Here is a 13,281-nt window from a genome sequence, read left to right as displayed (position 1 = left end):
TTGCGGCGCAGAATAGCCGAGCGCCGGCACCCGAACGCATCGCCGTGCGGCGCATTACCGGAGCAGTCTGATTGGCCCATTGGCCTGGCGAGGCTAACAAGAGACAACCACATCAGGAACACCGCGGCGTCGGTGAGGGCTTAAATCTCAGCAAATAAATTGGAGCCCCAGAACAAAATCGGGGCGACGACTGGAGACGCTAACGTGCGGCGACATCGCCTGACAGGGCCTTAGTACCAGCGCCCCCCGCTCCCCCGGCCGCGTAAATTTGGATGCCGATCGGCAGGTGGATGGGAGGCAGCCGCAGGTAAAGGGACGAAAAACGAAAAGCTGGACGAGAACGCTGCCTTCGCGTCGGCTGCTCTCGGTGAGAGTTTGAAGAGGTGTCTTCGTCCGGGCCGTGGACGTTGTTGTCGGTCGAGACGTGTCGTGAGACTATGTGACTTTTGTGTTCGGCGGGATGCGGAGTTGATGAGCAGATGAGTCGATGAGGAGTAGATGAGTGGATGCAATGGGACGCGTTAAACTCTGAAATATTTTCACGGGCATTGCTTCTAACGGCCCCTTCTCCCCCCCCCCTTCCCCGTCGTCCCTTCGTTGCCGCACCACCGCGTTTCATTTTGTCTCTTCTTCGTTCTCTCTCTTTTTCTGTTTTTCATGCCACCATCGCCTGCCGGCAGAGCGCTCGCACAGCGGTAAGGCCCGGCGACCCCCCCCGCCCCCTTGGACTGTTCGTTTCCCGTGTCTCCCTCTTGAGTTTCTTGATGGATTTCGGCTGCCACCCTCTCTCTGGCAAGCGTAGTCGTGCATGGATGTTGTGACGCTTCCCAACGTACGCCGGTCCTCGGAACTACGTTGACGGGTAGCAGCTGTCAGGCCAAAACCGAGTCTTTCACATCGGCAAATATTCCTTTCGGCGCTGATTTGCGGCTCAGAGTTTGTTTTTTGGCATTGACCCTTCGATTGATTTGGTCCGGTTCTTCTACGGTTAGTCCCGAATAGGAACACAACTATATTGGGAAATGTCGTTCCTATCGGACCGTGTTCGTGAGAGATATCGCAACCCGAAACGACAGCGGCATAGGGAGACAGGCGGACAGGGCTTTGTTGGAAAACGTTAAAACATTGCCCGTCTTACAGTTCCAGTGCGGTAGTTAAGATGTTTGCAATTGCCAGTGCTTCAAAACTGCAGGAAGCAGTATATAAATTTCGCAAAAAGGTCTATTTACGACCCACGCGCTGCCACGATGATTCTTTGCCCATTTGGCTCGATGTTTTCAATTTACCAAAATATATCCCGGAGGGGCTCATAGTCATTTTAGACACAGACAAAGATGCCACGTATAGCTTCTCACAAACCGTTGGGGCAAGTGCTGTTAGCGAGCACCTAGTCGGACCAGGACGGTGCGCTTGTCGGTGGTGTGGCCAGCACCACAACGGTTGTTTATACACCGCACCAGGTACTCACTTAAGGCTGAGTGGACTTAGGGGAAGCCCTGAACCGATTCGGATATTCACCACTGATATTAGCCAAAGCCAGAGACAAAGCTCTCCCGTATAGCCTTAACAGATTTTTGGGGCAAATGCTGTTAGCGAGCACCTATGAAGGCCAGAACGGCACACGAGGGGGTGGGTGGCCAGCACCACGCCTTTGCCTCCCTAATGGTGATATTTATACACCACACCGGGACTCATTTGAGGCTGAGTTGCCCGTGAGTGGGAATCGACGTGAGCCATACACACACACGCACGTGCACATTGCCACGTTGCTCCGTCATCATGAAGCGTACACCGCCGGTGGAAATTACGCTGCTTCATTTCAGCCGGCTCTGTCCGCACCCGGCACACCACATCCAGTACACCTACAGCTACGTCCGTGGCATATGCCACCGACTCCCAGGTCCGCCAGCGACCACACCGGAATTTTTTTTACATCATCCGTGAAGGCCCGGGAAGCGTCGCGATTACCACGCTAAGTTCACTGCTCGCCCAAAGCACAGCCACGGATGGCGAGGGGACCTCACGCGGCACCGCCGCCGCTTGTAAATAGCCTTCCCGTGCGTCCGTGCAGAAATAATGCCGCGCGTGCGAGCGCGTGACCTTTCCCTAACTACGAGTCTCGCAGGGCGCGCGGCACAGGGCGACCGGCGGCGGTCACGGGAGGGGTGCCCCCCCCCCCGTCAAAAACCACGCCGTGCGTCCCACGCCGCTCGACGTTCCCAACCGTCAGCCGGCGCCGGTTTAGGTCCGGTCGGCGCACATTTCATCTCTCCCCTCCGTCGTCGTTGTCGTCTGTCCGCTGTCTGTCTGCATCCCGCGATGCTGTCGGGGAGGGTCCCGCGACTTCTCGCGGGGGGAACAGATAACGTAGGGCGGGGGGGGGCTTTGAGGGGCACCGCTGGCTTTTACGCAGCCTCTCCCAGCCCCCCCATAATGCTTCCGGCCCAGCGCGCTCCGCCGCCGCCGCTGCATCGCTCTGTGTTGACATCGCGTTGCTGTGCGTGCGTCCCGCTCGTTCTCGTGTGAGCGCGCGGGTGCGAGGTGTCGGTGCGGGTCTCCGCGCGCGCCCACTTTGGGGCTCGCGTCAAGGAGACTGAGAACAAGTAGACCCCCGTCTAGCCGGTAACGGAGTGTTACGCCGAGTGCTGTTAGCGAGCGCGCGAGGGGCGGGTGTGGGTGGCCAGCACCACGCCCGGCAGCGTTTTTTGTCTCCCGAGTGGCGATGTTTACACGTCGCACCAGGTATTATTTTGAGGCTCAGTCGACCTCGGGGAGGCTCAGGACCGGTTCAGATAACCTCCACCAGTGTTGGTGGCAATGCGCGGGAATCGAACTCGGGTCACCGGGTTCATTGCGCAGCGTGTGTTAACCGCTACACGACCGCTCCCCACACACCCGCGCACACAGCAAATATACACGCGCACGAACGTGCACTCATGCCCGCGGTAACCGGCACGCGGCACGCATGTACACACGCACGTACCCACGCGCATATGCATGCACATACACACGCGCGCGCGTGCAAAATTAAGACGAAGTGCGTTCCCTCCTGGTGAGGAATGGCGCATTTTCTTTTTCCATCGCGGCTGAAATGTATGTTTTTTTTTTTCCGCCCGGCTGCACCCTCTCCTGCACTGTGGTTACAATTTCTCCACTTTGGCATCTCGGGGCAAATTGCTTGTCTTGCGGCGTGAAATGTGGGCCTGTGTTTAAGGTGTTGAGGACTTAATGGCACGGGTTTAAAGGGAGATGGAGAGCGCTTGGTGAGAAGCAAAGCGATAAGCAAGCCCCCCCGAGCTCCGGTCCCGCCAGAGCTCCTCCTGATCGCGCCAAAACATTTATTCATCGGCGCGAGGCTGCAGATAGGTTTTTTTTTTTTCGGTTTATTAATAAGACACCTTGCCAATTCTTCACATTCGCCAAGCATTTTGTTTGTTTGTTTTTATTTACATTTACGTCGATTGGATCGCGTGCAGCAAACGAGGAAAGAGAAGGAGAGGTTCAGACAAGGGGGAGAGGCGTGCACGCGGGATGAGCGGTGTTTATCTGGCGGCGCCGTCAGACCACGGTGCTGGACACAGCCCCAGACGACAACGGGCCTCGTCACGAAGGCGGTCGGGAGATTTGGCCCGCTCCTTGCCGAGCCTCGGATTGTCTCTCGTTGCCGTGCTCAGCGGTGGGCACCTGTAAAGTAAAGAGCTTTTCAGCTTAGCGGATTTCTCAGGGGGTAAATTAAAAAGATTCTGAGATTCTAAAGATTCGGGCTCAGAGCAGAGCGGAGGAAGTGAAGCCTGCGCGTCGTGTGGAGTTTTCGTGCCGTGTGGAGTTTGCGTGTCGTCTCGAGTTTGCGTGTCATGTGGAGTTTGCGTGTCGTGTGGAGCGGTTGTGCTGTTGTTAGAGCCCTGCGCTACGAGCCAGGGCACCCGAGTTTGATTCTCGCTCATGGCCAACAACAGTGACAAATATCTGTACCAGTCTTGAAACGGTCCTGGGGCTCCCCTAGGTCGACTCAGCCTTTAAAACGAGTACCTGGTGCCATGTGGACAAAGGCGGTCGGGCTTTGTGTTGACCACCCACTCTCTCATGCGCGTCGCCGGCCTTCATGGCTGGCACTCGCTAACTGCCCTCTCCTCAAGAGTGTTAAAGGCTATACGGGGGAGCTTTGTTATTGTGTGGCGTACGCGTGTCAGTGCTCTGTGTGTGAATGGTGCGTTGCCGTTCCTTCCCTACGCTCGTCCCAAACCTCTCCTCTGTCAGAAAGAGTAAGGAGCCGGAGTGAGACTTCCCCCGTGGGGAGGGAGCGAGCGAGCGAGAGAATTTCGCAGTCACTTCCCCCGATAAGCGGCACCAGCGCGTCAATTTGTTCAACGCTGAGCGTAAAATTATACACCCGACGACTAATTAATAGGAGCAACTTAGACGTCTTTCAAAAAAAAGATGTATAGATCCGGAACGTTTAGCGCGCAGAAAAATAAAGATTCCATCGCACGGCGCTCGCTTCATGGCGTCCGACGTTCGCTGTTCCCGCGGTGACGCAGGGAATAACTCCGCGTGGCGTTCACCCCGGAGCCGTCGGAGCTCCACTCCTCTTTATTCTCATCCGACGCTGTTTGTCACCGGCCCTGCTGACAAATAATAAAGCTACAAGCGCCCCATTTGGGCCTGGAGGGATTAATTAAACTCTACCTTTATAAGCCCGTTCCCGATTTCCTGTCCCGTCGATGTCACGTGGGAGTTGTGCAGAAACCATCTCAATCAATCATCGCACCATCCCCCCTGCCCCCCACAATGCCCCCCCCCCACCACCCACTCCCCGCCCCCCACTGGATTTGGAAGTCCACAAAAAAGAAAATACACGATGGATTTATCTGTCAGCCGGCATGGAGTTTCGCTTGACGGGCAATTTCTTCAATGGGAAAACGCAACCCCCCAAAAATACGATGAGCTCTTATCCTGCAGCTCCGAACGCATTCTACGCCATCGTGGAAAATTGTGGTGAACAAGTAAATGTTGTTGTCGTAGACTCGCACAGAGACCCATAGACACACACGCACGGACGCGTAGACACGCATAGAAACCCACAAACTCGCACAGAGACCCATAGACACAGAGACACATAAAAAGAGTAACAGAGACACATGGACTCACAGAGAGACCTACAGACTCGCACAGAAACCCAAAGACACAGAGATTCATAGACTCACAGTGAGACCCACAGACTTGCACAGAGACCCATACATTCACACATAGACCCATGGACTTGCATAGAAACCCGGTGAAATCCTTTGAGCGCACATCACCGTAATTGTTAATTATATTTTCTCGTTATGAATCTTTAAACTCGTCAAACAGTGCAGGACAGGGTGCCTACGCAACGTGTCTGAAATATTTGAGATCTCGGCTGTTTTCCCCTTTAATGTAAGCAGGGTTTCATGTTCTAGGCAGTGTTCAGAACCGTTTCAATTTCTTAATTTTTATTACGTTCGTGTATTTTTCTTGCCACCCCCTCCCCCCCCCCGCCTATATTAAAACACCGTATTCATCTCCTGGGATTTGGCGGTTCAATTACAGTGCCACCGCTGGCATCTCCGCTCTGAGCGGAGAGCGATCGAATAAAATCACCGCCCCCTGGAGATGCTGGGTTCGATGGCACCTGCAATGAAAAGCGTGGCGGTTCTCAAAGTATGGCGAGTCGATGACCTCACACCAGTGACTGCACAACAACAACAAAAGCCATTGGCAGTTACCAGGGTATCCCGAGAAAACTGCTGCGTACAAGTGGATGAGGCTCTAAACTTACACAACTAAACCATTTTTTTGTATTTTACCAGGTCAGGCCCCTACATTGAGACGTAGGCTTTCACGACCAATATTCATAATAGAGGTTTGTTTTTCTTGGGTTACATCGCTTAAGTATAAATGTGTCAAATTTCGATTTAAAGCTTTCGTGACTGCAGGGATTCATCTTCTTGGTTTTTTCGGTAAAGTCACGTAGAAGGGAAGTAATACAATAATAAAAATAAAACATAATAAAATAATTCTCACGACGTTTCGGCTACAACGCAAGCAGCCGTCTTCAGGTCTTCAGGTGAAGACGGCTGCTTGCGTTGTAGCCGAAACGTCGTGAGAATTATTTTATTATGTTTTATTTTTATTATTTTATTACTTCCCTTCTAACGTGACTTTACCGAAAAAACCAAGAGTATAAATGTGTCGTTAACCCGACACCACCCGGCACGGCCAATTAGTAAGGTTCGTCACGTAAGCAAAACGTGACAATTGGGTTCTACTTCAGCCCACCGGCGTGTTGGAGAGTGAGTCCACAACGTTTACCATTGGAGTACCGTGATGTTTCCGCGTCACGGTAATTACGCCCAGCATCATCGAGCGACTTTGCTAGAATTGTGAAGTGAGCTACCCGATTTCGGTCTCAAACAGAGCAAGATGACGTCAAAGCTGTGAGCCAATCAGGTGCAGACAGCAGAAGGGGAGTTTATTGTAATTATATAACAGTGGATTTATACTATGAGACCTCCTTTACCAGTGGCAAAATTTCTAATAGGTTTTTACCCTTTCAACTGGTACAAAAATTGACACCAATACTCTGATAGTGCGCTGTTTTTGAGTTTCGATTTAAAGCTTTCGTGACTGCAGGGATTCATCTTCTTGGTTCTTTCGGTAAAGTTACGTAGAAGGGAAATAATACAATAATAAAAATAAAACATAATAAAGCAGCCGTCCTCAGGTGAAGAAAGTTTCTTCACCTGAGGACGGCTGCTTGCGTTGTGGCCGAAACGTCGTGAGAATTATTTTATTATGTTTTATTTTTATGATTTTATTATTTCCCTTCTACGTGACTTTACCGAAAGAACCAAGAAGATGTTTTTGAGTTGTGCGCCTTTTGGCGTCATCTGGTCCAACACCATGTGAGACTAGGCTCTAAGAAAAGCTGTCTCGGGTGTGGATCAATCAACTTCAAGGACAGCGCATATCATTATCATCATCAGAGTTGTTTCTTTTTGTTTGCATTTTGACTGCTTGTGTTGTGTTTATTGCAAACATGATGCCTTGTATAAAGGTGTCAGTTTTTGTACCAGTTGAAAGGGTTAAAACCTATTACTAAACAGTGGATTATGTTCATCTGGAACAGATGGGTTAATCACTTTTCACCAGTATGCGATGCCTTTACATTACTTCAGAATGTGTTGCTTTTTTTCAGAAGCGATCACAAATGATAGCTCAACGAAGTGGCTTATCAATCGTGTGTAAACTTACAGTGGCAGCCAAATGCTCTAAACCGGAGGACCCGGAGAAAAATCCACGCGACCACGGGGAGAACATGCAAACTCCAATATATACAGGCGACAGGTTTTGGGATTGAACCCACAACCACCTGTATACAAGGCGAGGGAGTTAGCATCTCGCCACTCAAAGATCCACACGGATAGATTCCAGAATCCATTACTGTGCATTCATTTTGGTTGTGCATTTATTTTCGCAAAATTCCAGCTCTGAGAATTAAATAATCAGTTTCACTATAGTATTACAAACATTACTGTCATATGCTGAGCAGGTGGGTAGATGCTGCCCCTCTACTGTGTGGACCAGGGGTCACTTCAAAGGGTTTTTAGAGGTAGCGCTGTGATATCCACTTCCAAGGGTCATCCTCGAAGGGTCACAGCGGATTCTTCGTCTCGCGACAACGCAACGTGGGTTGCGCAGTCGGCCATGACTCGAGATGGTGGTCTGGACAAGGCTGAGATCTTTGCACATGCAATGCGGTGGTCACACATGATATGCATGCAAGGCATGATGGGTGTCGTGCCTTCCTGCTCTGCGTGAGAGCACACGTTTTTGCATGTTATTTTCCGGCACGATTGGGATATACATATCTAACAAACAATTTTTTTTTAATTCTGCTGTTTGAATTGTGTCGTCCGTGTCGCTGATCCCGCGCAGATGGGGAGGGTCCGGCCGACCCCATCGCCCCGGAGATTGTGGTAGCGCCGCGAAACACAAGCGTCAACGTGGGCACGTCCGAGGTCACCCTGCAGTGCGTCGCCAACGCCAGGTGAGGGCTCACCGCGCGCCGCGGGGTCACAGATAGTTGTCGTGATAATTGTTGTCGTTGCATTCGTACGGTGTTGCTTAAAAGCCTCGGCAACTCAAAGTGCCCCTCCATAGCATCTCATCTTTTCAAACTATTGAAGGGCACCCCCGGTGGCAGCTGTCCCTGTGCAGCAGGCACGTGGTGTCCGCCGCTGGCCGATGTCACCACTGGGATTCTTGACCCTGACCCCAAGGCTCGCTGCGATTTTGTCATTCATGGTGCGATATATTAATTGTCACGATATTGTGATTATCGCGATGCCGGTTTGCCAAAACGTTGTAATTGTGTGTTGCGTTGTAATGTTTTTGTGCTTTGCTGTACTTCCTCCGATGTGAATAATAAAATGTAAACATTCTCCCACCGCAGTTAACTGCTCAACATAAGCCGGCCACGAGTCTTTTAACGGCCACAAAGCTACGACCCACGCGCTGCCAGCTTACGCACACGCAACCAATGAATTATATTCACTGTAAACATGATGATGTTCACAGTGAGCTGTCTTTGAGCGTTGCACTGGTGCAGAGTAGAACCAAGCGACCCTGACCGCGCTCACTGTGCGCGTTGCCTCTGGCACAGAGGACAAAGCGGAGCGCCGAGCGTCGCCCGTAAGCACCGAGCGGACGTTTGTCTCCATAGCGGCTTCGCTCACTCTCTCATCGCCTCAGCGCTGTGCGCAGTGTGGAACCTTAGCGGGAGAGGCAGGGTGATCGGTCCCAGCACGTGGACGTTTTTAAAGTCGGCCCTTCGTTGAAAAGGGGGGTGGCAGGGAGGGGCCGGGGGGGGATGGAAGGGGCGGCGGGGGGGGGGGGGTCGACGGGAGGTGGCACGGGGCGGTGGTGAGGGGGCCGGAGGGGTGGTGGCAGGGCGACTCCAAATTGCGCTCTTAAGTGCGATTGATTTACAAATAAATAAACAATCGCTCCCAAATTAGTGCGAGGTGATGCAGATTAATGAACCGGCGTTGTTGCCAGCGACGCAGCTTTGTGGGATCTCGCGGTTGTGGGACCCCCTTGCCCGCCCTCCCTCCCTCCCATCGTCGCGCCGCCACCACCCGCCCGTCCGCGTGACTGATTCTCTTGACTCCTCCGTGCACTTTAGGCCGGTCTCCGTAATGAGTTTAATAATTTATTGCGCTCTGCGCCGCGGGCTCGCCAGGCCGCTTGCGGTGGAGAGCGTCGCCACCGCGCCGGCTGCGGTGGAGGCCCTGGCGGGAGGGCGCGCGCGCGTGCCGGCGCAGACGGGGGTTTCTTCGCGGTGACAAGAAAAAACGAATCTAAATTAAATAAGTAAAATCCCGCGGCTGTGATGTGCGTTAATTAGCCGGAGCCCTCCCGTCACATTACGCCGGCGCCCGTGGAGGCGGCGCTCGGAACGTGCTGTGCCGCGAAAGCGCCCCGCGCAAAAACGGGGGCGGCCGCCCCCATCGCCGCCTCTTTGTTCACGACCGCCGATTCGTGATGAATGCCCGACAACGCCGGAATAGCCCTGCGGAGAGCCTGGCCCCGCCACGCCGGATTGATGCACCGGAAAGGCGACTTATGTTCGACGTGCGAATTTGTCACGCGGGGTTAGCCTACCGATTGTGTGCGTGCGTGCGAAAAGCAAAACAAAAAAGACAGAAATAACAAAAGTCGGATTCATCGGCGACTAGCGTGGAGAGGCTGTGATGCGTCGTGGGTGAAGCCATCGGAGCGCCGGGCGTATGTCCCGTTGTGGCTGGCGCGGTTCGGTCACCTCCTGGCCGGTGCGGTGTATTCCCTGGACCACGTGGGATGGTGTTACCGCCGGTTGCTCCTGGCCTCCGTTGTTTACACAAAGCAGGGCTTATGAATTCAATATCTCACAATAGCGGAAGAGGGGGAGAACTCCCTCGTGCCGAAAGCTCCCTCATTCCACCATCCACAGGCCCATTGTGGGGCCCTCCTTGGTGTGACACCTGGGGCAAATTGACCCTCTTACAATTGGCCCCTTCCCAGCTTTCCCAGGAAAAGAGAGGATGACCCTGGGAAAACCAGGACAGGTGGCAACCCTATTGCCACCTCCCCACCAAGAGGCCGTCCCCCGTGCCTCCCGTGCCACGGTGAATGGCCTTGGCTGTGGTTTTGTCTCCTCTGCCACCAAGTCTCGGCTCCCTCCGTTTCGGCCCTTCCCTGCACCGGCCCTTGCCGTTGATGTGTGAGCGCGAGTCTGAAAATTTAGCACAGTTTCGTGGGATTGATGCTCGCCGTGTTAACTGCCACACTGCTATTGCTTGCCGCTACAAACTGAGAATTCTCACAGCGACACCCTAAATAGATTCCATAGTGTGCCTGTGCACACCTGTGTGTGCGTGCGTGCACGCGTGTGGTTAGCGGAAGTGTTGTGGTTAGTGGACCGCACTACGAACCCCGCGGCCTGGGTTCTATTTCCGCTCAGGCCAACTTCGTTGGCAAATATCTGAACCGATTCTGGACCTTCCCAAAGTTGACTCGGCCGTACCCATTTGTGGTGTGCAGAGATCGGCACTGGACACAAATTTGACTGCGCGTGGTGCTGGCCACACCACCCGCTTGTGCGCTGTGCCGGCCTCGATAGGTGCTCGACTCACAGCTCTTGCCCCATCAGCCCGTGTGGCTATATCGGGGATTTTTTGTTTTTGTGTGATTCTGCTGACAAGGTTACCACGAACAATTAATGATGTAATTGCCACGTGTTTAAAATTAGTGTGTGAACCCATCTATTATTCAACATTTGCGGCTGTAATTGGTAAATTGCTAATGTGCGTTTGTTACAATGCGTGTGTTTTCAAGTGATTATTAATATTTGAAAAATCAATTTCTAGTTGGCATTGCATACATCTTTCTTGAAACGGCAGCAAAATAATTTCGAGTTCGTGTTCTTGGCTGGGAAACTATCCAAACCCCTGACCCGGCTCCCCCCCACCACGCTGGTCAACCCGGCCGGTTGGTGGAAAGGGGGCGGTGGGTGGCCCGGTGTAACACGTTAAAAGAACTCCTGCCCCGATTAAACCCGGGTATAGTTTGGTCCAGGCCAAACTACACCCGGGGGTTTAAACTCGACTGGGCCAGACCATACCCGTCCAGGCCAGAATATGCCCCATGTGAAAGTTCAAACGGACTTTAATCGATATCTAAAAAGCGTATAAATGGAAGTAAGAATCTCAATTTGATCAATTTAAGCATTTTTAGGGTTAGGGATAGGGTTAGGGATAGTGTTAGGGATAGGGTTAAGGTTAGGGTTAGGGATAGGGTTAGCGTTAGGGATAGGACTAGGATTATTATTAAAGTTTTTTTCTGGTTGAAGCAATCAAAGTCTATGTGTTTACAGTTTTAAATAAAATGTTGGAAAAATGTAGTAATTCATGTGTATATCGTTCAACACTATTACTATCATGGGGGTATGATTTGGCCTAGACGGGTATAATTTGGCCTAGGCCATAATATACCCGGGTATAATCTAGCCTAGGCCGTTTTAACCCCGGGTATACTACGGCCTGGGGGTATACTACGGCCTGTTACACCGGGACCGTTTCCGACGTCGCTCAGCACTCAGTTCAGCTGTGGCTGGAAAATCAAACTCGAGGTCGCCGGGTTCATAGCAGGGTGCGCTAATCACTGCGCCACCGCTCCGCCCACCCACCGTTTAAACGTATTTATCGGTAATTATCGGCGGAGAACGGTGACTCATCCGCATTTCGTTTCCCCGTGAACAAGGACTCATGGATTTTATTCGTAAACAAAAGGGGAATGATCTTTGTTTTGTGGCATTGTATTTAATTGGCTGATAATTTGCACCGTAATTGGTTGGTGGCTGTTGTGGTTGTGTTGATAGATCTGTGCCTATTTGGGTCCCATGTTAAACCATCTTGCGTGATGATGACGAGAGAGGAGGGTGAAGATACTGTTGTTGATGATGATGAAGATAAGGATGATGCTGATGATGATCTTCTTCTTCCGTACGGCTGATATAGATGCAAGCAACAACTACAATTTGACGTTCAGGTGGTCAAGCCAAACAACCCGCATTAGGAGTAGCGGAGTGTATCGCTTCGTATTTGTGGATCGACATTGCATTGCAATATGTTGTACGGTCTGCTCTGGATGACCACAGTCGCATGTTGAAAACTTTTTAATTTTTAATTTGTGCATCAGGTATCCACATCTGCAATGGTTTGTGCAGCGGGTGTGGTTTAGGGTGGCCCATGAGCTTCGTGGAAGATCAAATCCAGGGGTTGATGATAATGATGACAACGGACTTGACAATGATGATGACGATGATACTGTTGGCGAAGATGAAGATGATGTTGCTGCTGGTGCCGTTGACGATGACGAGGGACGATGACGATTAGCGTGCGCGTGTAAACGACGGCCGTGCCTTCCCAGGCCAGTGGCACGGCTCTCCCTGGTGTGGAGGAAGGACGGAGTGACGCTGCACAGCGGCATCAGCGACTGGGGCCGGCGTCTCACCGTCCAGAACCCGGGCCTCGGGGCAGCCGGTGTCTACGAGTGCGAGGCCGTTCTCAAGGGCAGCAGTGTGGCACCAGCCTCCGCACGTGCACACCTCTCCATCATCGGTGTGTGACCGATCATTACGGAAAGACGAACGTCCCCCATCATAGCCTTTAACAGACCGTTGTTGGGGCTCAGGGCTGCTGTTAGCGAGCGGCGCCTGTGAAGGCCGGCATCCGCACGCGAGGGGGTGGGTCGGTGGCCGGAACCACGCCCGGACGCTGGCGATGTTAACACACCGCAACCGAGTACTCGCTTGAGGCCGAGTTGACCTTGGGGAGTCCCAGGACCGGTTCAGAAAATCGTCACTGGTGTTGGCCGTGAGCGTGAATCGCGTATTGCGCTACGAACCCAGCGACCTGAGTCCAATTCCCGCTCGCGGCCAATATCGGCGACGAATATCTACATCGGCCCTCGGCCTTCCCCTTAGACAACTTAGCCTTACATATGTACCTGGTGCGGTGTATAAACATCGCCATTGGAGTGACAAAGGCGGCCTGGCGTGGGGCTAGCCACACCATCCGCTCATTTGCTGTGCCAGACCGGCCTTCATAGGAGCTGCCCTCTAACAGCACTTGCCCCGTGTGTCTGTTAAGGCCACACAGGGAAGCCTTCTATGTACGGCGCGGGTGAATTGATCAAGTTGCTTGGTGAAGGTGTGGT

General features: G+C 52.5%; 1 protein-coding gene across 1 annotated transcript in view; it reads left to right on the top strand.

Moving 5' to 3' along the window:
• SDK2 (sidekick cell adhesion molecule 2) overlaps positions 1-13,281 on the top strand; it is a 315,464-nt gene that overhangs the window by 247,124 nt on the left and 55,059 nt on the right. The window contains exons 6-7 of the mRNA XM_078872818.1: positions 7,960-8,071; positions 12,493-12,683. Of these exons, the coding sequence (XP_078728944.1) occupies positions 7,960-8,071; positions 12,493-12,683 (303 nt within the window). The remainder of the gene's footprint in view (positions 1-7,959; positions 8,072-12,492; positions 12,684-13,281) is intronic.

Source organism: Lampetra fluviatilis, chromosome 35 (genome assembly GCF_964198595.1).
Source record: "Lampetra fluviatilis chromosome 35, kcLamFluv1.1, whole genome shotgun sequence".
NCBI lineage: Eukaryota > Metazoa > Chordata > Hyperoartia > Petromyzontiformes > Petromyzontidae > Lampetra > Lampetra fluviatilis.
The sequence above is the reverse complement of the archived record's forward strand: the minus strand, read 5'-3'. Positions and strand labels throughout refer to the sequence as shown.